Source organism: Vigna umbellata, chromosome 1 (assembly GCF_029865625.1).
Source record: "Vigna umbellata cultivar VRB3 chromosome 1, Vumbellata_1.0, whole genome shotgun sequence".
Lineage (NCBI taxonomy): Eukaryota > Viridiplantae > Streptophyta > Magnoliopsida > Fabales > Fabaceae > Vigna > Vigna umbellata.
The window spans coordinates 40,193,179-40,218,371 of NC_142165.1; the positions used below are offsets into that span (position 1 = coordinate 40,193,179).

Sequence of the window (25,193 nt, forward strand, 5' to 3'; positions counted from 1 at the left end):
AATTTACTATAATTTTAAATAAAAAATGTTACATCCTAATTATCAATTATAATTCTTGACTTAGCTATAAACATTGCATCTATGAATTAATATCAAAGTTAAGTTTCCAGGTTCAATGCATATCTTGTAATGATCACTTAGAAAAACATTTTCTCAACAAATAAATTAAAGTGCTGTTTAAACAGATAAGATTGTATGTTTACTTGATGCTAATTAAATATCCCGATGTAATCAATCAACTCCACTGTCTAAAACAAGGTCATTTCCATATCAATAATGCATACCAAACTTTGAAATTTTAAGCTGAAGAATTTTACTTTTATTTTTAAAAGAGAAATCGAAAGAAGAATACAATAAGATAAGAGGTTGAGTTGCAAAACTCATTCATCTAAGAATTCAAAGAAAACCACTAAGGATTTGTCCCTTTAGCTGGCCAGGAAATTATTATGAGAATATATATATAATTAAACCATGTCGCTTAAATGTTCTTTAATTGTAAAAGAATATCTACTCATCATCAAGATTTGACGAGAAGATATTAAGAAAATGGTTAAAATTGTGTCAGTTTCATTGGCTTCATTAAACAGAGACGACAAGTAGTACTAATTTTGTACAACTTAATGTTACGGACAATAATAATCAGAAATCCTTGTCATTTTCGTATGAAGCACTGTAAGGATAAAATAATCTAATAAACTTCATACTTTCAAACAACATTAATAAAAACGAAAGCATATTTAAAAAATCACACAGAATTAGTTATAGCTGTAGACAAATTGAATGTGACGAATTCATTTAGAATACAACATTTAGATTCACTGACAAAGCTTTTTCTACAATAATTAAAAATAACTTCTAAATTAACTAATATATTTGATGAGAAGAAAAATTCTAATTCTGCAGAGAAAAATATATTAGTTCAAACTATAAGAGTCTAATTATGATAGATTAAAGAAAATTAATACTAAATCTCTTAAAATAAGAATTTCTTGAAAATTATAATAAATTTCAAAGACTTTTATGAATTTTGAACCAGTTTAATATGATGAAAAAATTAGTTATTGAGGTTTAAGTTTTTACTTCTGTTATATTGGTTTACCTATTTATGTATTTTTCTTAATTTTTTCATGATAGATATTTTTTTCTATGTATACAATATATTTTTATCATGCGTTTTCTTCATGTTTTCCTGTTGATTTTTTTTAATAAAATTTCATATAATTATATGTATCATAAACTTGTGGAAAGTTGGTATGCAAGGTTAAGTTTGGATTGAAAAGAGCAGTCTGAGCAGCTTTATGAAAATAATTGAAAGAAAGTACCCAAAAAGTCAAAACTGAAACCTATTTGTGTGTTGTGTTGGGCAGCTTCTTTGTTTCCAAAAGTCATGACGACTTTGAAATGAAGAACACAAAATAATGAAGTTTGTGTTGGATTTTTCCTTATTCATAGGCTACACTGATAAAATCTTGTACTTTGCCTGTTTCTTCTCGTGTTCCTTATCTTGCACTCTAACTAGTACTTCGAATAGGAGATCATATAAACGGTGTTTGGATTTAAATTAAAATATTCAAACTAATTATTGGACATTATGTCAAACTTTGTCTTTTAAATTCAATTAAAACTAAAGTTCATCACTTTATAGTTAATTAGCCTAAAAAGTATACCTTATAAATTCATTAATAATAAATGCGGTAACTAATAAATGTAATTAATATACCTTATAAATTACATTGTTTATACTATTATTCATAATTTTTACTTAGATAAATCTCAGACATGTAACTTAATAACTTTTTAATCTTAAATTATTATAGTTAATTTTGAATTATTATGAATATTAAATAGTTTGTATAGTGTCGTTCTAGTCGAATAGATAAAAATCAAGTACATATCAATTTACCAAACCAACGCATATTATTCGGTTAACAAGAGTAATTGTGGCTAAGAACCTTTTACATGCTTAACATATTATATTGTTAAAGACTTACCAACAGTTTCATAATGTCAGTAAGTGCTAGTCTTTTTTATCTTAATATTCTTATCTTATTTATAAAAATAAAAATTATATTTAGCTGATTATGTAACCCTATAAAGCATAATTTACAATACATATGAAAAGCTTATTCAGATTTATAGTACTGAAACACATATAAAAGAAATACATCGCCTGTTGTTTAAAAAAAAAATTATTTACATATATTTGAATTAAACTTGGAAAGTTGGCCTTATCACACACACATTGTGTGGTCATATCAACATATGGGATTTGTGTGGTCATATCAACATATGGGATTGAACCAGCATCTTGTTAATCAAATAATTTAAGTAGCTAATCTTATTAATTTCCATATATTAATTGTCGTCATACATTTCACCATTCACATTCTGCCTTCTAAATAATAAATCAAATAATTTAAATCAGTGACCCTAATTTTTTTTTTGTTTGTAAAAGTATTGTTATCATACTTGAGTTTATGTTTGAAAAGTTTTTGGAAGTTAAAACATTACATCAATACAGTGTAATTATGTACTCTGTTAAGGAGTGTAGGTTTGAAAGCAGTTCATTTATCAAAAAGCACATTAAGAATTTTCAAGAAGTTAAACAATTTATTTCCTTAAAACAAATCAAATATATATGTATTACTTTTATATCAGTAATTAACATCTCAAATAAGGAACACAAACCATTCTATGTTAATGATAAAGTAAGTTCAACCAATTTGTTATTGAGATAAGACACTAAAATGCAGATTTAACAATTAAAACTTAATCATTAAGCATCTGACCTTAGTGGCGATGAATGCTAAGAAGTTAAGTTCTATACTTAAGTTCGTCTTTCTTGGCCCAGTGAAGAATGTGAGGGGTAACACTTCTATGACAACAAATAGGTAAACCTCATCTCAAAACAAGGCTGAGCAAGTATTCAAGTGGCTTTGATGATGTTTTATTAATTACTTTGATTTCTAATCCTAATGAGTATCTCTTATTTGTATATCTTTTATAACTATTCGTACAATTTAAAGATACTAATATTTAAAATACCAGTCATTTATTTATAATAAACATGGGATAATTTTTTCTGTTTTTGAATCTTTTAAAAAACATTTTTAATGTAAAATTCAAAGATAATCGCTTTGGGAATTCAAAGTTAGGGGAAATTATAGATGTGGTAACAATGAGATTTTTGTGTGGCGAACGTGTTGCTAGCAAACCTTACTGAAAGAAATTATACTAAAAACCATGTGGAAAAGACAAGTATCATTTGTACTATTATTAACAGTAGGTTCAGAAATGACATTTTAATATTTTTTTCTAAATCAAACTTTAATAAATTATTTATAGGAAAAAAACAAAAAGTGTAAATGTGTACATATATAAAGCCAGTAAACAAGTAAAGTAAAAATCTCATACAACTTTGGAACAATTTTCTGATTAATTTTTATAATGTTAAGTATTTTTTTACGAAGAAATAAAGAAAAGAAATCTCTGGCGTTTGCCCATAAGGTTAATTGTTCAGTATGCCTACCTTTTTTTTCATTTCTTTTTTCAGTATGCCAGCTGCGATTAAGATTCATTTGGCCACCAAAAAACTCTGGCGCCATTCTTTCATTCTACGGAATTTTTTTGGCAACACTTTTTCACCAGAAATAATCTAAAACGGCCCATGAACCCGTACAAGACATTTGAAACGAAACAGCTAACCGTTGTTTGTTCTGCCAGTATCCATCTATCTTCTTCCAAAGTTTACGAGAGAAATCAAATATCACGGCAGCAACCTAAAGAAGAAGGGAGTGCCCCCTAGAGGAACAATTATATTAAAAGACTATAATTATAGCACTCAGCAGTTGCAAATTATTCAGCACATCAAAATTTAGATAAAGTAATTCAAACTCCACTCAAGTGCCCACAGCAAAGGCTGCAAACAACCAAAGGTACAGGTCGGCTATCCGTAACACCGGATAGAAACTGGACAACAAAATGACATTCTCAGATCTAACCACGCTCCACTTGTATGCGTTCATGTAATCACAGTTGGTGCAGATCGACCAGTGAATTCCTCCATTTTTGAAAGTTTCAATGCAACTTCCACCTGTAATTGGGAAATTCAAGTCAGTCAAGACTAGAGTTAAAAGCATCTTCAATATGAAACATTTTAAGCATCTTACAAGAGGAGCAAGCGCCTCATTTGAAAGTCTCCCTATTTTTGATGGATCCTTTTCATATTGCTCAATGTATAGTCGAATAGTTGCACCTTCTGATCCAGTTCCAGAGAGACGGAAAATCTAGGGTAGCGTATTGAACATAAGAAAACAAGGTAGTTTAGTAGACCCCATGAAAAATGAAGAGAAAATGGAAAATGAAATATATCTTAAGGGAAAAAAAATCCCACATCAACTTCAAGTTCCTAACAATGGAAAAAGATGAATATGGAACATGCGTTTTCAATTACGAATTTCCTCCCACTTCCATCAAGTTAGTCGCAACAAATATTTCTTAAGCAGTAAACTCACCAATCGCGATCCATCCTCAAATAAATATCGAATTCCCTGATGTGATGAGATGGAACCATCCACAGGATCTTTGTACTCAAATTCATCAGCGTGGGAAACCTTCGAAACATCTGACCTTACCCCGTTAATAATCCTAAAAAAAAGGGAATAAATTCATTAGATTTACCATGATGCGCCATATTCAACCCCTTAACCGAGTAACCTTATTCCTAGGTCAAATACCGATTAAATAAACAGGTAACTGTAACATATTCATCAGTTCAAGTCCAATTGCTTATTTCTAAATTATTCTAAACAATCAGGAAATTCTATTGTGATGAGCAACAGATCAATAATTAGCACCGGAGGTGAACTAAAGCGGATCTACGAATAGGTAACTACAACATATCTATAATCAACAGGAGAAGTGAACTGAAGCGGGAAGACAAAAGGAAGTGGACCGATGTATACTTTTTCATGACTTGGTCAATATCTTACATGATAAACGTTTGGATTGTATTACCTAGGTTTTTTGAATAATGGTAGAATTTTGTGCTTTTGCTTTAGGTCAATGACTCCTAGAGAAGTCCACCAGAATGTCGCCAGTTTTTGGTTCTTTGGAGATGCACTAGTTATTTGAGGTTTTTTGTTGATGGATTGTGTACGATACTCAGGTCAGCAAGTATAGGACAGTTCTCACCCAAAGAATATCTTTATAAGAAGTATCAAAAAGATAGGGAAGAACAGTAAAATAACTATGGGGCTGCCATTATGCAGAAGTACAACGTACAGATCAGTTTCTTGATATCAATTTAAATAATTTCATTCAATGATCAAATTGATTGCCAAAAGCTTTTACTGCATGATAAGGGGGAAATATACTGTAAGGAAACTCAACTAAAATAATCTTGGTGTAATAAATTACTAATATTAACATACTCGTTGACTTCTGAAAGTGAGGACTGCAGCTTGACCAGATAAGCCATCAATTCCTTAGCTGCACCTGCATCCACGTTCTTTAACGAAAAAAGTTGAGGTCATTAACAGATTTTCAAAACGGGTTATAACAAAATAGAACAAAATGTGATAGTATCATACTTCGTAGTCATATCGAGTATAATAATGGCGCCCATAAGTAGCCCAATGTTGGCGAACTATGTCTTCAACAGTGACAAGCTTGTCTTCAAGTTTATCTTTATTTTTATATGCAAGTATAGATAGCCAGGCCAGAACTGCCCAGATTCCATCTTTCTCACGAATATGGTCAGAACCTAACCACAAACATAAGGAATAATCACAAGATAAAATTAGGTTTTAAAAAAGTTTAAAGTTGTAGTTTGCTCCTCTTAATGCATGGCAAAAACGTACCAGTCCCAAAACTTTCTTCACCACAGACTGAACATAATCCAGCATCCATTAAATTACCAAAGAACTTCCAACCTGTGGGGACCTGGTTTTGAATAATAAATAAATTAAATAATTGTGTGCCCAAAAGCCACTGCCAAATGTTTTCATAAGTAAAGGCATCGAAGAGCAGAGTACCTCAAAAAATTTCAAATTCAGATGTTTGGCTACAACATCCAGGGCAGCAGAGGTTGGCATGCTCCTACAAAATATTTACGGTTTAAAATTGGTAGACATTAAGCTCTAGATTAACAGCAGATCAACAACTTCTGTTTAATTCGATGTAAATTCTTGCTGTTTCATATTTCAACTAGAAACAAATTCAATCACACCTTTTGCAGCAGCTAACTAGATAGTTACAAGACAGAACAATTACTAAACGTGTGCAAGTATAAGGTTGTCATAATAACTACATAAAATGGCTCAAGTGCACATTAGCACATGTGCTTCTGTATGCGCAAACACAGACTACTGACGAAATTGAGAGAGAAGAGCTTCAAACATATGAAAATGATGAAAACCTGGCAACACCCTTTAAACCAGTAGAGAAGTATGGTATAGCATCAACAGCATTTGCAGCAATAATGGCCACGGAATCTGAAGGAGTGACAAAAAACCTAACAAACAAGGGATACAAAAATATTACACTAAAAGGAAAGAAAAGATTCAAATTCATCATAAATAAGGGTAACACTACCTTTTACCAAGTATCATGTTGCGATCTGCATCACCATCAGCAGCAGCACCAAACTCTGGGGGCTCATCTTGTGGTTCTGATTTGCCCAATCCCAATCGAGCAACCAACTCTTTCGCATAAGTCAAATTGGGGTCTGGGTGTCCTCCTCCAAAGTCTTCCTATATCCAATAAGTCATCCACAAATCAAAGACAAATCACCACCAGCACTCAGAATATTGAAAGCCATACGAAGAAATAATCAACAAGAGAATAAGACCTTAGGTGTACAGTTCAGTAAAGAGCTTTCTTGTGCTCCAAGTTCATCCACAAAAATACTCTTTGCATATGCTCCAGCAACCCCATGAAGTGCATCATAACTTCAATGAAGGTAAAGAAATTTACTATAAAGTTTGGAATTAAAAAAACTAAGAAAAGTTCTATATCAAAGTTTAAACATCATCCCCAAAATATACCAGAAAGTGAACTTAGGAGAGGACAGCAGTTTCTTGATAGATTCAAAATCAAAAATTGACCTGCAAAATTTCAAGCATGGAGAAAGAAAGGATTGAATCAGCAGAAGCAAGTACAAATATAGAACACTTAATGATCTTATTAAAATAAGAAAATAAAAGAATTGCTTGTTGTAAGAACAACTGCCTCATGTGATACCAAACTGGATACTCAAAAAGGAAAAGGCAGGAAAGTCTATTAAAAGAAACTCATACAGCTTGACAAATTTAAACATTTTCTTCTTTCAATGTTCTCCAGTTTCGCAGCTCAATTGGCAGTTGTCATCACGATATGACATGACAAAAGAAATCCAACTGCATAAAAATTAGTTGTAGTCACGCAGAGTGTACAATGAAGTTGTAAAATCTTACTTCATCAATTTTATATAATCACTCGCTGAATCAAAAACCTCAACGTCAAATGGTCCTTCAGGGCCTGTAAAGTTTGTAACACCTGTTGTGGTGATATCCACCTGGGTAGACAATCAGGGAATGGGAAATATGGGTTAGATTGATACAAAAAAGTACAGTCTTGATTAAGAACAAGGTGATATAAATAAAGAAAAGGGGAAGATTTGTAGCCAGGTCTTGAGCAGTACATCTGGAAGATCTGCAGCAATCAGGTACTCCTTAATTGTTGTAGTGAATTCATATATCTTGTTAGTAATTCCCTCTGGTGCAGGTCCACCGTTTTCCATATTATATTTAATACCAAAATCCTACAACATTGAAAAAAATGACAGTTACAATCATTTAGAGTTAATTTTACAACCAATTAGATATCAGTATAATACTACCCAAGAAACTCACATCCACTCCTACAGTTATCTATGAAAATATTCACCTTGTTAACTTAATTATGTCTCGTTGATATCTAAGAAAAACAATAATTTTATAACCACAAGATTATTTTGGGGAAGGGACACTCTGGAATATGTTCATGGTCACATAAACGCAATATGTTAAGGTTCACATAGATCAAGCTTGTCACTGAAATCTTCCCTGCATTTTAAAAATAATATTGTGTAATTAAATGTTTCCCTGATATTTCTTGCTCTTTGGTTTTTGACTACTTGCTACCTTTTTATCTTCTGTAAAGAAAAAATAGGTATTATCACTTATCGTTGGGTCATACAAGATAAAAAAAAATGAATAGGGCACAATTTTTTTTCATGTCATTTGTAACTCCGTGAAACACAGATTATATTGATCTAAGCAATGTAAGTCAACCGCAAACAACTCAACTGGCCAAGCTATAGGCTAATTGTCAGAAAACCTAGTCCAGATTTCAGAAATAGAACGTGAGAGAGATCCACCCATTAAATTACTATACTGGATATAATCATACACATTAATATAGTTTAACTCGTCTAGAAATAATTAAAGTAATTCACAGCAATTCTCACCTCATCAGGACCACCGGGATTGTGACTTGCTGTCAGTATAAATGCACCTGTTGCCTTGGATCCCTGTACAGATAACAATTTTTTTAATCACTATTTTTGCTTTAATTCAGCAGAGAAATATATTACCTGATGTTCTTCCACTATAAAAATCATGCACCATATTCGAAGAAATAAAAAGCATTCTAAGCATGATAATGAGATAGCAAATAATGAGAACCAAACTGTAGAAAACATTACTCACATCAGCTCCAACTCTTTCACGTATGACAGCAGACACAGCAGGAGTTGAAAGCAATCCATTTTGACCAACCCAAACACGTCTTACACCATTTGCTGCTGACATTTTAGTTATAATCTGCAGGTTCATTAAGATCATTAACGATGTGCAGAATAATATGACACTTAAAGAAAAACAAGTTATTGAGCATGAAAAGAATATCCACTGCGTGTCCTCCCACATAAGAAAGTGTAAGTGAAGCGATATTTAACCAATGGTATACTGAGTTAAAGAAACAAAATAAGTCTTTTCCAGAGTATAAAACATTCAAGCTGGAAAATAAAATTTTGGTTTCTACTCCTTGTTATCATAAGATCCGAACCTGTACATTTTCATTTGTTAAATTAAAAAATATAGTATATTTCAAGGAAAAAATCATAAATTATATCTAAAAGAACAAAAGTGGTGAAGTCGGATTAGTCCAAATGTCTGCCTATGTTAGATGTAGAACAAATAAAATTAAACCTAAAGAAAAAGAAAAAAGCTCAATTTCAAATTCACCGCATCGGAAAAAATAGTAAGGCAACAAAGCAATGCAAATGAGAAATTTACCATTTTGCCAGCACTTATAAAGTAATTGATAAACCAAATACTTCAGACACCACGAAGACTACACTAGAAGCAACAAAAATGGGCAGTGGAAAAGTACCTGAATGGCATCCTTTGAAAAATAACGACCATCACCAGATACAACTAGTGTTGCACCTACAAGAATGGAAGACACAGTTCTCACAATCTTACAGTATAATGAAACCAGAAAAGGAAAACATTTTCTGAAAAGATATGATGAATCCCTATCTTCTTTTGTCATGAGAAAAAAGGTTATATTCATTTCTGGCGCAGTACAGCTGATTATAAAATTTCACTACCGTGAGTTTGACGCAAAGTAAGAAAATCGAAGGATTCCTACCTCGGACTTTTTCCTCGGTTAATGCATTGAACGTTGCCTGAACAAAGTTATGGAGGTAATGAGGTTGAACAAATACTTTCACCTGAAAAGATCCATCCGGCAAGAAACCAATACTATTAATAGAAGGAATAACGAGCAACGAAGAAGAAAGCACCGATGTGAAACAGATCTTACAACAGAAAAAATAATTCAAACTACATTGCAATTCCAAACAACTAAACAATTAAACTGATCCTAAACCGCGTATAACGAATTCGTTCTGATCCAATCGCGATTCATCTCAAACACAACGCATAAACATCACATGCAGCTCAATCAAAACAACATGATCCGAAGGAGATCGGAATCAGAATATCTCATTTCAAGACAAGATCCAGCACTGCAACTCTGAGAAAAACAAAACAAGAAAGAATCTACGGAGCGCGGAGAAATCAAAGGATGAAGTGATTTGGGAATGAATGAAATGGCGAGTGAGAATTGAGAAGAAGAAGAGAAGAAATGCAACCTTCTTGCGGAGACCAGAGGTTCCAGGCTTCTGGCCATCGAAGGGAGTAGTGTCTACGCGCGAAACGTTGAAGAGCACCATGGACGGTTACCTGAAGAAAGGAAAAGGAAATCCAGAAGGTTGAGACCAAAGAGAAAGTGCGTTGGTGAGAGAAAATCTGTTAGTGAGAGAAAGATGCGACGTGTATTTATAGGTGGAAGGAAGAGGGTGGAAGAGGAAGGAGAAGAGGACCTTAATGAGTGGAGTTTGCAGTAGATGAACGCTTATTTAGATGACATTTGTGCGACGAGGAATTTTATGGGAGTCTCTTCACTCTTTTTTTCATTTTCTAACCATCAATAATTACTTTAGACTTAAATAAGACTTACTGCAATATATTTTCATTTTTTTTTATTTTATAAACTTAATAAATCCTTTTTTTAAATAAATTTTAAAACCTTTTATTAAAATTATATTTATTTATATTTTTACATATCAAATTATATTTAATTTATATTTAAATATTTAAAATTCTACCATTGTTATAATATTTAATAACTTTGTTGTATGTGGCATTATTACTACACGATGATATAAAAAAGTTATACTGACGATATATTTTAGTTAAAAAATAAAAACTATTTTAAATTGTAATTAATGTTTTTTTATACTAATCAATACTTGTCATAAATATACTAAATAACCAATATTACCAGATATTATCATGTTTTCAAATTTTAACGAGTGCTTAGCTACATAGACGTTGATTTAGAAAAACACGTCATGCATGATTAAACATAATTAGTTTAATGACCTTCGATAATGAAGCTATTTATTTATTTCTTAGAAACCTCATTTTGTCTTTTTGAAAAAAGAGAATGAATTGTTTGATGATGGTATGTGATGAAAAACATAATCAAATCGTAAATTTTAATTTATTAAGATTTCAATTACCTCTTACTACCTCAAACTCTTTTATAATTTACAATTTAATAGGTTCGCTAAATTATATTAATTATATTAGAGTATATGTTTTTAACATCCTTTAAATAATACACCGTCAATACTAATTAATTATAAAATATTTATCATAGCATTTATGTACTTTTTAATTTTACTTCGTCGTTTTAAATTTTCCCATTTTATTCTTATTCTTTTCAAATAATATAATGTAACTTTTTTTATTAGATTGATTTTGACAATATTATTACATTAATATGTGTCGTGTCGTCCTATAAATTAGCACACGTAAACTGTAAATGATAAATTATTATTTGAGATATAAAATTATTATTCTTATCATGTCTAACTATCCTTGCAATGTCATTACCATTCTCAACCTAAAATATTAGATAGGCTCTTTGTGATGGTTTTGGTATTGGGACCATGGATTTAATTGCAGGTACTAACATTTATTTTGAATTGCTTTGGTAATATTCCAACTTCAAAATGGTTTATTCCGTTTTATGGTACGTGTGAACCACATGCGTGTTAATTGCTCTTCCCAGTTCACGATGCTCCCTTTTATAATTTTAATCACCAGAACGGACATAGGCAAATGAAAGTAACACAGCTATGAGTTTGGTCTACCCAATCATTTGTTGCTCTTTCTTTTAAATAAAATTTCAACACAGCAAAATAAAATAAAAATCATCAAGAACAGTGGCAAAGATGATAATAAAATTTAAATGAGAAACTTAGCGAAGAACCTTTACGCAACTTTTAGGTTCCATTAGTTATGCAATCCCCGTATATAGTTGGAAACCTGTCATTTCCTTACACGAGCGTACCAGAATGGGTGCCTTTTCCTTCTCACATCAACATCATTATACATCGAATCCGAAATTAGGTTAGATTAACAAAATCTTATATAATTTTAATATATATAAAAACCACTCTATTTTTTCTAAATTATAACAAATATTTTTTACAATAAGAAACAGCTACCTAATTCAATTTTAATCAAACGTAGTGTTCTTTTAAGAAAATAATAAAAATGTTATTTAACCGAATATTGTATAACATTTTATCCATGAATAGCAAATAAGTAACTACTATAGCGAGATAAATTCGTGTTTTTTTATTTTTTTTATTTTTATGGGACACGTTTAAATTATATTTATTTATTTATTAACACCAACATCACTCAATTTGATTTTATTTCTATAAGTTTGATTAGATTATTTATTTAAGTCTAAATCTAAATCCACGAAGACTTCTAATATATCAAACAATATCAGATCAATTCAACATTTTAATATAGTTATATCATAAAGTAAAAATATATTTACGTATTTTTCACAATCTGACACAACCAACTGTTCGCAAAATGTGATCTTTCCCTCTGAAAACAATTTAACTATATAAAAAAAATAATACTTCTATATTTCATTAAAATAAAATACCTACTTGCTTGACAATTATATTATAGAAATATAAATTAATGATTAATAAAACTATTATCTATTTATATACTTAAATTAATAGTTATTATACATTTATTTATGATAGATGAGTAACGAGACATGAATTGAACTTACAAGATTACCTTCTATCTAAAATTTGAATACAATGGACTTATGATTTTTTGTTGTTGTTGAACTTAACTTTCTTATTTCTCTTAGGCTAAGTCTTATATTTCTAATAGTTTGGAAAATGCATGCTTTTATTCCCTTTTGATGCATTTGTAAATTTAGGTTGATGAACCGAGCGAGAGTTGTGTTACTCTTAGCACTTCAAGCACTGAAAAAAAATTATATATATATATATGGAGAAAAACTTATAGAAAGTTAGTCAAATTAAACACAGACTTAATGCATTTCAACTAGATGCTTATGAAGTGCAAAATAACTAAAATCCTGGAAGATAAACATAATGACGTTTCGTTACAAATTCATATCTTAGCTTCTTTAATATTATCAATATTTGGCAAAGAGAAATATTAGATAAAATAAAAATATCTTAAAAGTAACAAATATTTTATATTTTTTAATATATAAATTAAAAGATTATAATAATTAAGATTTTTCTTAATAAAAATAATTAAACAAATTTGTGGCAGAAAAAGTTGTATAATATACAGTATATATGTCAACATATGCATATTGATGTAAATGTCATGACTAATCATCTAAAGCCTAAAGAAGAATGATAAGTTATTATTAGAAGTTAATCTAAATAGGTAAGTAATAAAGTTAAAACAAAATTGAATTGTAATTAGGTCATCTTTACCAAAAGTTTATTGGAAAAACTATAGACAAATAAAAAGTATAGTTGTTGAAATTTTTGCGACACATTAATTACGTATTTATTGTACGTATTTATTGTTTCTGCTATGTGAACCAAACTGACTTTAGTAGGAGAGAAACCTTTGACAGCATCTACGATAATGTCCAAAAACAAAAATTGGATTTGAAGATGATTAGTGGAAGACCACCCATTGAAGAAAATTTGAAATGGTGCAAAAATAGGTGCTTAAGACAATGAGTAAAAAATCACTTGTTGAAGAGAATACTCGATCCGTCTAAGAGAAGACTAGACCACTTGCATCCGAAACATATAATATTCTCCAATGATGATAGAAAAGTTTGTAAATACATAACAACCGAACTAATAAATTAATGTTTACAACACAATTCTCCAAATATGAAAGGCCACAAACTGTTTCATTTGTTGCAGTTATTTCACACATGCATGCGTGATGCCCATCACCCGTACCGCCTCCAAATAATAGAAAAAAGGACACTTAAATAACTATTGCATGAAAATGAAAGACAGATCAAACCTTAAGCTTTGATCATCAATACCGAATGTTCGGTTTGAAAAAATTCTGACAGAAGAGACGCAACTATGAGCTGCATGAGAGACTATCAAATGATTCGGATATTGCAGTGGAAAAACCTGTTGATCTTGGAGGAGAAGAGAGGAAAGGTTTTGGTGGCATTTCCAAGGAATCTGCACTACCTAACAACATGTCAATCACTCTACTTATGGTAGGTCTGTGAGAAGGAATTGTCTGAATGCACCACAAAGCCACCATAGTCATTCTCTTTGCTATCTCATTCTCCTCACCAGACAATATCCCATCAAGTCCCAAATCATTGCCCTGCTCAAGCTTCTTGTAAATAACCAAATGTGGGAAATACAGTTCGCTTGAGCGACTAGCTTCAACGTTGATGTTCTTCTGTCCTCCAACCATTTCTAGTAGCATCATTCCATAGCTGTAAACATCAGACTTGTGTGAAACACCTCCAAAACTTTTATTGAACACCTCAGGAGCCACATACCCTACTGTTCCTCTAGCATTTGACATTGATATAATGCTTTCATCTATTGTGCTCAGCTTAGCAAGTCCAAAATCTGATATCTTTGGGCGATAAGTTTCGTCCAAAAGGATGTTATGTGGCTTGATGTCAAAATGCAGAATCCGAGTGTTGCATCCTTTATGCAAATACTCAAGTCCTCGAGCTATGCCTATTGCAATCTGGTTCAATCTGTCCCAACCCAATGGTGGAGTACTGGTTTTATTTTTTTCTGCTGCTTTCTTGTGAATGTACTTCTCAAGTGAACCATTGGACATAAACTCATACACGAGGGCTTTTCTGCTTCCATCTAGGCAGAATCCAAGGAGAGAGACAATGTTAACATGAGATGTTTTGCTTATGCTTGCAACCTCATTGATAAACTCTTCGCCATTCTCCTTTGATTCGTTCAGTATCTTCACTGCCACCGAACAACCGTTGAGTAACTTTCCTTTGTACACAGATCCATAACCACCTTCCCCCAGCTTAATTTTGAAGGAGTCGGTCATTTTCTTAACATCAGAGAAACTGTATCTCTTTATACCCATAGAACCTTGGCTTTCAAGGAAGGCTTCTATAACTCGATCATTCTTTTTTATCTTGCCCAATTGTATCAATATAAATTTCCAAATTCTAGCTTTGTTGCGGCATATGATGACAGCGATTAGAGGTAGTGCAAATCCAGTACCAACGAAACCTGTTAGCAGAGTTTATGATCGATTAAGATTGTCTTATTACATGATATATGTCCAGAAAACAAATGCATATAATATGAGAAGTGTTTGTGAAAAAAAAAAGCACCTAAAACCAGCTTCAACACTCTGCTATTCCTGCTACCTGCACGAAAAAACATACGTCACTGTAATGATTGAGATCTTAATGGACAAAAGTGTCACATGTGAATTCAAACTCCAATTATAACAGTGAGTATCATGTTTAAAAATGGCAAATCCTACCAATCCTAATAAGTTAAAGTGAGTGTTACAATTTTCAAACTTAACCCCGTGATTGATTCTTGAACTCCAACAAGTATCTACCTAAACCACACCAACACGTGGCCTACCATTACTCTGGAAGGCAGTGGAAACTGAAAAGTCAACCATTGCGGAAAACGAGCTGAAAGTGTTGCGTGTCTATTAGTCATGCCACGCTGGTGTACTTTTGTGACCTGTTTTTTCATCAATATGTAGCTTATTATTGTTATTATTTTATTATACAGTAAATTAGTAATACGCAGATGCTGCACAAAGTATATTTGTTTAAACCAAAATGGGGTTCCGGTTAGCTGGAACGTCTCATCTGCAGCATCCAGGTCAAACTATGATGCTAAAACAAACAAAAAAACTTGACTCTGTTTGCTATAATTCTAAGCATTTTCACTACCAAAACTAATAATTATTGCCACGTACATTCCCTATATTTTAACCATGTTTCTGTCACATGACGCACATTCCCAATTAATATATTCCCCTCACTTTACCTATTATAGTCCACCCTAGTGGGAGAGGCTAGACCTGAAGGCTTTCGAACGTGCTTTGTCCTCATTTGTACACTTTTCGAGAAAACTTTTCAGAATGTCATTCATTTCTAAATTACTCCAGGCTAAGCACACTTAACCATTAAGTTCTTATGAGTTAGGCTACCGAAAAGTTAATGCATTTTGTGATATGAGTAGCCAAATCAATCCCTTTAAGTTATCCTTCAACTGTATAGTCTCATACCTATAAAGTCTCTAGATCTCTCTCGTTCTAGTGTATGTTCGATTCATCCATGTGTCCCTTCCACTGGAAGTCTGCGAGGAGCCGCTCCTTATCTGTGCCCCTTGCACTTCATGCCTCGACGATCACTCCCCGCCGACGATCACTCCCCGCCGTTAGTGCACGGTGTCACAATTATTAGAGGTTTTCCTTTTAAATACAATTTGTTAAGTTTTTCATTAACTACGTTTTACACTTAGATTATCACAAAGGTAGGAAGAGATGAAACGTAATCTCCATCATTATGTATCTTCTTCACCTTTATACATATAGGATGAGTTAAGCTTGTGTGTGCATGAGACCAAAATGGTAGGATGTAGGATACTAAATAATAGAAACATTTTTGGTGTATTAGAGGTATTCAATTCAGAAAACGAAGAGATAAGAGAAAAGAGAACATACTTTCGTGAGTAGAGCAAACTGAACCCCGAGTTCCACCCGAGCAATAACAAGAAAACTGATCGGAATCATTCTCATTCGTTCCACATGCTCCTCCGGAATCCCTGCACGCTGTGCACTGAGAACTCCACTCTGCATCAAACTTCACATCAAACCCTTGATCCAACGCTTTCTTCAGCGGCTCAATCCCGTTCCCAGAATCCCAAACAACACCCTCTGAAACTTGCACCAGAACGCTAACCCCGCAGTTCTGAAGGCCCGGGAACTGCCTCAGCTGAGTTCCATTGACCACATAGAAAGCGTGTTTATCAGTATCATTCTGACACGTAAAGGAGTTTCCCCCGACAGAATCCTGAGAGGGGCAATCGTAGAATACAGTGACATTCTGGACGGTGGGGAGGAAAGAAAAGGGACTGGAACTGAGAGAAGTGTTGGTGAAGTTGGAAGAGCAGCGATCATAGACAAGGTCTGTTCGCACCATTCTCATGGTGGAAGCCGTTTGGTTGATGTGTAGTACATGGAAGTTCATGGAACCAACTTGAAGCGAAGCGTTTCGGTTATCCATGCAGGTGAGGTTGAAGCCATTGCGGCCACAAAACTGGGGTCGGCTCCCTCCCCAGAAAGGATAGGATAGGTTTGTGAGAGTTCCACAGCTGAAAGATTGGCTGCAAATGGAGTAGGTGTTGTTTTGTTGAGAGTAGGATTGTGGCAAAGCTGCTAAGAAGAAAGCAAGGGCGAGTATGGATGCAAGGAAGGAGGAAGGGGTGGTCATAGTTGGATGGCTGGATGAAAAGGCCCGAGTGATCTTAATGGTGAAGCCTGGCATGCTTTCGTTGAAAACTTGGAGATAGAACAGAAAAGTGGGTAGTTTCTTTGCTCTTTACGGAAAGAAAATTAAGGGAAAAGAACAAGATTTATCAAGTGGTGTATGGTTGTGTTTTGATTGGAGTATTATATACCATTTTCTGAAACGAGGATGGATAAAATAATTTGAGTGGAAAACAGAAGTTTCATTTGACTAACTAGAATAACAGAGGAACAGAACTTCTTTCGTGGAACTTTTTGCCCTTTCACACGGGGTAGCTTTTGGTGCAGTGGCAATATACCCGAGTGCATCACATGCCTCGGAGAAGAGTCTTAAGATTTTTCCATATCAGTCTTTTTCATTCACTTTTTTTATTTGCACAGACCCTTATTATATTACCACGTACCTATAAAATGTGCAAACGCTCTGAGCAGTATGCGGATATTTATATACAAGGAAAATGACTGGCACCTTATTTGAGGTTACTGACATTTGACACTGGCTGACTTGTCAAAGATATTATCTTTTATAACGTAATGAATGTAAAAGAAAAATGATACTTCAGACGTATATTTTCTATATTTATTTCATACTCTTTTATTTTTATTTTTAAATTTATAATTTTTTAATGATTATTTTATTTTTATAACGTGCCTTAAATGAATGTAAAGGAATATTAGTAACATTTATTCTATGTAAAAAAATTGTCTTTCCCTTGTTTTTAGTTTCAAATTGGCACATGATGTATTTACTTCCCCCTTTGCTGCAAGAGTGTGCTGGAATTGATTGTCATTTAATTGATAGCATGGTTTATAATTGTGTTTGCTTCCCCTTTGGTTTATAGTTATATTTATAATTGTGTTAATTATTAGCATGGTTTATTTTAGGGAAGTAGGTCGATTTTGATGTAGGAGTGGATATATGCGAGTAAAATGGCTTAAAACATGTATACTGATAAGTGTAAAAAAGAGTTGTTTTTACACTTATAAATGATTTCAATTTTCTAATTATTCATGTTATTACTCAGTGAAATGTTGTAATAGGACCTAGATTGTTTTTGTAAATTATTGTACAGGAAAGGATGTATAATTGGGAGTTTGTCAGTCAATTCTCGCATAGCGCAAGCCAAAACTCGCACTGTCAAGAAACAGAAATTCGCATAGCGTACCATTACTTGTGCGCTGTGCGAATAACATCAGTTAAGAGGCAGTAGTTACACGAAATTCGCATAGCGCACACACACCTGTGCGCTGAGCGAATTAATGACGTTATGTGGTTTTAAAAGACGTGACAGAAAGGCACAAAGCATCTTCTGACACACGAAAATAGCCAGAAAAATACTGGAGAATTCAGGAGACGATCAGGAGACCTTTCAAGACATCAAGACTTCACTTTCTGCAAGGAATTGCTGTAAAGAGTACGTTTGAGATGTCTAGGATAGGCTAAATTTTCTGTTCATTGAAATTGGTTGTATGACGAAACATTAATGTAAATTTCTGTGCAATATATTTCTGTTCATGTTCTTTTCTTGACTTGCTTTTGATTATACGGAAGTATTATTCTTTATAAAAGTTCTTTTGTACTGGGAAGTATTTTTAGAACCAGAAACGTAAGAAAAGAAACTAAAAGTAATTACGCTAGGAATAGTTATGTGCTTCTGGTCATTCTTAACATCTGAACTTAATACAAAATTATCTGATGAATTAATTAAGGAATTAATAATTCAATAGATAATTTTAGAACTTGTTTTAAGGAATTAAATCAAGATACTCTCATGTGAATGCTTGAACAGAGAATATATGTTGTTCAGGAGCTTACTGTAATGTTAGTCAAAGACCAATTCGAGTGATCTTTTATCGCATTTTTAAATCTTATTTTTTTACGTTGTTAATTTCATGTTTAAATCCAAATTGAAATCACAATTATCATCAGTAATTGATCTTGATAAATAATTTTAATTGATTAACGTAACTCAAATTCCCTTGGGAGAACGATACATTTTTACTTATCCACTGTATTACTTGTAACGATTTGGTATACTTGCCAAAAAGTTATCAAGTTTTTGGCGCCGTTGCTGGGGAATTTGATTGTTATTGTTATTTCAGTCATTCATTGTTTATCAATTTCAATTCTGTTCCATTATCTGTAAATCCATTATTTTTAATTTTTGTATATCTGTATATATACATTGTGTTTTGTTTCTGTTGTTATTTCTTTGGGTTGATATCTTGAGATTTTTGTTCTCTGAATGAGTAGGAGAACAAAATCTGAAAATTTATTGTTTGATTATGAGATTGAGAGAACAGCCCGTAGGAATAACAGTAGACGTAGGAGAGAAAATAGAAAAAAAGAAGCTAGAGAAGCTAGCTTGTCTTCTATCTTCAACACTTTTTCTTCATTTGATCAAAAGGATAAGGATATGGAGGGAAATAATGAGGACGAACGAGTTAGGCGTACGTTGGAAGATTATGCTTCTGTGTCTGTACCTTCATCTTTCAACAGTATAGCCCGACCTGTGGTAAATGTTGCTCATATGGAAATGAAACCTGCACTGATTCACGTTGTTCAAAGTAATCAGTTTACAGGAATGTCACACGAAAATCCCTATGATCATCTGACAACTTTTACTGAGATTTGTAACACTGTAAAAATTTTACATGTGTCAGATGAAGCAATTAGATTGAGTTTATTTCCCTTTTCTTTGGCTGGAAATGCAAAGCTTTGGCTAAATTCTTTTCCTGAAGGGAGTCTGACTGCTTGGGATGACGTAGTGGCAAAATTTTTGACTAAATATTTCCCCCAATCCAAGATCAATAAAGGCAAACAGGAAATATCCTCCTTTCAACAAGAGCATGAAGAGTCGTTGAGTCAAACATGGGAGAGGTTCAAGGGGTTGCTGAGAAAAACTCCAATTCATGGATTTGACATTCCCACTCAATTAAACCTTTTCTTAGGAGGTTTAAAATCTCACACAAAGCTTATGCTAGATGCCTCTGCTGGAGGTAACATTAGGTGGAAGACACCTGATGAGGCACAAGAAATAATTGAAAATATGGCATCTAGTGATAACGATGTCCAAAGTGAGAGAGTGCAAATGCAAAAGAAAGGAATGTTTGAATTGCAATCCCAAGATGCCTTGTTAGCCCAAAATAAAATCATGACTCAACAACTTGAGTCTTTAATGAAAAAGTTGTCACAATTACCCAAGGAACTCCAAACTGTATCACAGGCACAACATCATCAAACTGTGCAAGGTTGTGAATTGTGTGGTGGAGAGCACCAAAATGGACAGTGTGCTATTCAGTCCAATGCTAAGGAAGAGGTAAATTATATGGGAAATCAAGGCCGTTCGGGCAACTATGGAAATTATAATCAAGGATGGAGACCTCATCCTAGCATGGGTCAGGCTAGTTCTAGTAGACCACCACAACAACAGTTTCAACAACAACCTAATCTTTCTGATAGGACATCCAAACTAGAAGAAACTCTTCAACAATTCATACAAATGTCCATATCAAATCAAAAGAGCACAGACGCCTCTATTAGAAATTTGGAGACACAAATGGGTCAACTTGCAAAGAAGCTTGAGGAGACATCTGAAAAGAAATTTGTGGCTAATAATGAAGTTCACCCCAGGGAGGAATGTAATGTCATAATAACCAAAAGTGTAAAAGAAGTGGGGTTTGAAGATAAGGAGAAGCCGACAAATAAAGAGATTCAAGCACACAAAGAGGATGATCAAAAGAAGGTGATTAAAGAAGAAAGTAGAAACAGGAAGGAAGATGGAAGACAAAAAGAGAAAGTATTGGTGAAGCAACTTCCTTATCCTAAAAATACTTCACAGAAGGATAAGGAAAGACAAATGGATCGGTTCAAGAAGATATTTAATCAACTTGAGATTACTTTGCTCTTGACTGAAGCACTGCAACAAATTCCTGCTTATGCAAAATATGTGAAGCAATTCCTCAGTAAAAAGAAGAAGTATTTAGATGAGGAAACAATTGAAGTGCAGGGAAATTGCAGTGCAATTATGCAGAAATCTCTACCTCCAAAAGTCAAAGATCCAGGGAGTTTCACTATCCCCTGCACCATTGGAAATCATGATATAGGGAAGGCTCTTGTTGACTTAGGGGCTAGCATCAATTTGATGCCCCTATCTATGCTCAAAAAGATTGGTGACCTTGAAGTTAAGTCAACAAGAATGATCTTGCAAATGGCAGATAGGTCCATTAAGCATCCTTACGGTGTAGTGGAAGATGTGGTGATTAAAGTTGATAAACTAAAATTTCCTGTTGATTTTGTAGTAATGGAAATGGAGGAAGGAGTAGATATACCTCTCATTCTTGGAAGACCTTTCATGAAGACATCTAAGGTTGTCATTCATGTTGATGATGAAACTGTGAAATTAAAAGACCAAGATGAGGAGGTGATATTTAATGTCTTTGAAGATGTGAAGCAAAATCAAGAGGAAAAGACTAGTTCCAAAGTAAAAGATGAAGTTTTAGCAATTACTAGTCTTCCAAGGCAAGTTGCCAAGTTGGCCAAGAAGAATCTTAATTGTTTCAATCCAAAAGTGAAGGAAAGAGATGAAGATAAGGAGAAGCAAAGAGTTCACCAACAAATTGAAGTGAAAAGTGATGAACTCAAACCTGGAAAACCTGTGAATCTTAAGAACAGGTTATGGGTCATCAAGGACATAAAGGCAAATGGAGTACTCGAAATTGAGGCTCCATATTCAAGAAGAATTAAGTTGGTGACAAGTAAGTTACTCAGAAAATGTTGGTGTCATGAAAGGAAAAAACACACTAACATCAAGAATCCAACTTAACCATGAATTGTCTGGGTCAAGCTAGTGACGTTAAAGAAGCGCTTGCTAGGAGGCACCCTAACACATGTTTGTATATATGTGTTTGTTGATTGTGTTTCTGTAATTATTGAGATTGATTGTGGAGAGGAAGTATTGATGAAGGTTGAATATTGATTTCTGACGCTCTAGTCGCACAACGCACAACTGAGGTGCGCTAAGCGACTAGATGATTTTATGAAGCAGTGATTTATTCGCACAGCGAATTTTAGGCGCTATGCGAGAGAGAAAAAGAAATTGTTTTGAGATTGTAGTTCGCATATTGCATTACATGCGCTTTGCGATTAAAAAAATTGAATTTTCTCTATGCAAAAGGATTCGCATAGCGCATTGGATAAGCAAGGCGAATAAAATCACTAGAGCAATTTAGGAGAAAGTGAGCATTAATTCGCATATCGCACACTTTGCGCTATGCTACCAAAAGTTTGAGGGAGAGCTCTGTTAAAATATTCGCAAGGCTAAATTTTGCGCAGAGCGAATTTGATGTGAGAGGGAATTTTTATTTTAATTCGCATAGCGCATAGTTGAAGTGCGCTTTGCGAATGTATGTTCAAAAAAAAAATATTTAAGTCGCACAGCTGCTGTAACACCCAAATATTTTAAAGGGTATTACTGATAGTAGAGACTAAATTAATTTGATATCTCATATAAACAATCAAACTTTATTTCAATTACTCCAAAGTACAATACCAAACTTACAAACTTTAAACAATATAGTCTTCACCATTTAAATTTCAACTTATAAGTTTTACACAACATAATCTTCCCAATACAAATTTATTCTTTTTTACAAATTTATTCTTTTTACAAAAATCCCTGAAAGTTTTTCCCTGCATCTCTCTCATCTCTAAGCTTTTTCAACCGCATCTGCAACATTATCTAATCACATATAACATGAGTTATATGATCATAGTACAAACAAATAAGGGTAAGCCAACCATATCATAAAATTGTTAAACTTGTAATAAAAATATTATAATCATGTATTTCTGCAATTGATAAAATATCATTATTCCGATGTCATTAATTCATCATTATCAAAATCATCTTTCTCATTTCCATAAATCTTACAAGTGTACCATGCTTACTCATGAAGCCTTATGGTCAGACCGCTCTCTGCCTGCTTTCTTAAGCCTCACTTATATACTATGTCTTACTTTCTGAAGCCTTATGGTCAGACCCCTCTCTGCCTGCTTCTATAAAACTTACGAATCATATGTTTATGTCAAAGCCTTATGGTCAGACCACTTTCTGCCTGCTTTCATAAACCTCAGGTGTTACTTTGCTCATACCAAACTCTCATGGTATAACTCGAACATACTACTCCCGGTAGTAAACATCATTTCATAAGTAATGATTTCTCATATCCACTCCAACATTTCATAAAACCAACAATTCATACCCTCTTATCTACCTAACTCAATCATGTTCATTCTTTAATCATGAATTCATAATAACCCGTTTTGGTATCAATAAATTAAACATATTGCCAGATATCATGCTTCATATTATAAACTCATTTTGCCCATAACGAGTATAACTCAACATATTTTCACCAAACAAAGATCATGGATCAACCAAAATATATCAACATATCTTAGGAACTACATATTAAAGTCTGGGCTCAATGTAATGATAAATAAAATATATATGAAATTTTTACCATGATAATATTATGCATCTATAATCAACTTGTTTTATTTTATTTTCATCCTAGTAGAGATTTTTCTTTACCCCAATTGGTCACCGGAGAGGACCCAGATGTCTGAACGCATCAAACTCACCTTCGACGCCAGCACATATGACTAGTCACAACTGACTGGACCAGGCCAAGGCTGCTCTATGATCAGGGATGTGCCAACTCAGGTTTTTAAGGTTCCTCTATCCTACCAACAAAGAAAGGCCCTCAATAATTAACAATTGATTTATTTAAATTATCTACCCTGTTCTCTTATGCTATAAATCTGAAATGCCTAATTTTAATATTTTCACTTCCTCTCACAGCAACCTCAAACAGTATCTGTACATCTATTTAATACCCATATACAAGCTATTACAGAACCCTTACTCCAGACCTTCCAACAAGATCAATTTCAGCCAACAAACTCATTCAAAACAGATTGAATTCATCACATCACAACATGTACAATTTCACAGTTTCAGTTATAACACCCAATATAATAAAAGTCATAAAACAGTTTCACAAGAGCACACTAGTTCAACATTCATATGCATATATTTTTATAAAATAAATTCATACAAAAATAATTAGCTCCCCTTACCATCAAAATAATATTAATATAAAATTTCAGGGGAAACAAGAAGTTGAATCTGGCAGAGCCGGTTAGACAACTTCTCATCCTTCTAGAAAGATGCAATAAGAAAATAGATAAAACAATAAAATTTCTGGGGAAACAAGAAGTTCAATCTGGCAGAGTCAGTTAGACAACTTCTCATCCTTCCAAAAATACAATATAAATAAGAAATAAAAGGTGAGGGGAAACAATAAGTTGAATCTGGCATAGCCGATTAGACAACTTCTCGTCCTTCCAAAAATACAATATAAAGATATAAGAAACAACAAAAGCTTTGGGAAAACAAGAAGTTGAATCTGGCAGAGCCGGTTAGACAACTTCTAATCCATCCAAAAATACAAAAATAAACAACTAATAATATACAAATGACATAACATAATCAACATCACATTTTACAATTATCACACTTGGATCTAAACACAAAAGCATGTTCTCATTCAAATTTCAAGATCATACAGAAACAAAATACTTCATATTCAAAATTTAAAATCAGACAAAAGCAAAATATTGCATATTCAAGACTCCAGATAATACGAAACGAAATACTCAAGGTTAGCTACCCTTACCTCTTAATCTCCTCGTTCTCTGAAATA

The 25,193-nt window shown here is 33.2% G+C and overlaps 2 protein-coding genes and 1 non-coding gene across 4 annotated transcripts; all 3 read right to left on the reverse strand.

Annotated features, from left to right (window-relative positions):
• Nucleotides 1-3,780: 3,780 nt before the first annotated feature.
• Nucleotides 3,781-10,464, reverse strand: LOC124845985 (phosphoglucomutase, cytoplasmic). Of its 2 annotated transcripts, XM_047323189.2 has the most exons (19): nt 10,412-10,464; nt 10,181-10,271; nt 9,676-9,757; nt 9,415-9,470; nt 8,730-8,843; nt 8,489-8,551; nt 7,682-7,801; nt 7,455-7,555; nt 7,047-7,106; nt 6,851-6,950; nt 6,595-6,752; nt 6,419-6,514; nt 6,036-6,099; nt 5,862-5,943; nt 5,592-5,764; nt 5,433-5,509; nt 4,515-4,647; nt 4,170-4,286; nt 3,781-4,093 (listed from the first exon to the last, which is right to left on the reverse strand). In XM_047323189.2, the coding sequence occupies exons 2-19, from the start codon at nt 10,259-10,261 to the stop codon at nt 4,022-4,024; spliced, it is 1,749 nt and encodes a 582-aa protein (XP_047179145.1). In that variant the 5' UTR covers nt 10,262-10,271; nt 10,412-10,464; the 3' UTR covers nt 3,781-4,021. The 2 variants fall into 2 exon arrangements, with proteins under 2 accessions (XP_047179145.1, XP_047179143.1); XM_047323187.2 differs by lacking the exon at nt 10,412-10,464 and having other exon boundaries at nt 10,181-10,399.
• Nucleotides 10,465-13,734: 3,270 nt separating this feature from the next.
• LOC124845984 (LEAF RUST 10 DISEASE-RESISTANCE LOCUS RECEPTOR-LIKE PROTEIN KINASE-like 2.1) lies at nt 13,735-17,664 on the reverse strand. Its single transcript, XM_047323183.2, has 3 exons — nt 16,620-17,664; nt 15,262-15,297; nt 13,735-15,157 (listed from the first exon to the last, which is right to left on the reverse strand). The coding sequence occupies exons 1-3, from the start codon at nt 17,440-17,442 to the stop codon at nt 14,007-14,009; spliced, it is 2,010 nt and encodes a 669-aa protein (XP_047179139.2). The 5' UTR covers nt 17,443-17,664; the 3' UTR covers nt 13,735-14,006.
• A 2,572-nt stretch (nt 17,665-20,236) lies between these two features.
• LOC148205341 (small nucleolar RNA R71) lies at nt 20,237-20,343 on the reverse strand. The gene has a single exon (XR_015783971.1). It is a non-coding gene; the product is annotated as a small nucleolar RNA R71 (small nucleolar RNA).
• Nucleotides 20,344-25,193: the final 4,850 nt, after the last annotated feature.

What these genes read in the sequence shown, in the direction of transcription:
- LOC124845984 (XM_047323183.2), bottom strand. Translation starts at nt 17,442, where the DNA reads ATGCCAGGCTTCACCATTAAGATCACTCGGGCCTTTTCATCCAGCCAT. An exon ending in AGTTTGCTCTACTCACGAAA is followed by an intron (nt 15,298 to 16,619) that starts GTATGTTCTCTT and finishes TTTTTCGTGCAG; the next exon opens with GTAGCAGGAATAGCAGAGTG. An exon ending in AGTGTTGAAGCTGGTTTTAG is followed by an intron (nt 15,158 to 15,261) that starts GTGCTTTTTTTT and finishes CTCTGCTAACAG; the next exon opens with GTTTCGTTGGTACTGGATTT.
- LOC124845985 (XM_047323189.2), bottom strand. Translation starts at nt 10,261, where the DNA reads ATGGTGCTCTTCAACGTTTCGCGCGTAGACACTACTCCCTTCGATGGC. An exon ending in ATCCCGGTGGTCCTGATGAG is followed by an intron (nt 7,802 to 8,488) that starts GTGAGAATTGCT and finishes TCAATGTTGTAG; the next exon opens with GATTTTGGTATTAAATATAA. An exon ending in TGAATTTGAAATTTTTTGAG is followed by an intron (nt 5,944 to 6,035) that starts GTACTCTGCTCT and finishes ATTCAAAACCAG; the next exon opens with GTCCCCACAGGTTGGAAGTT.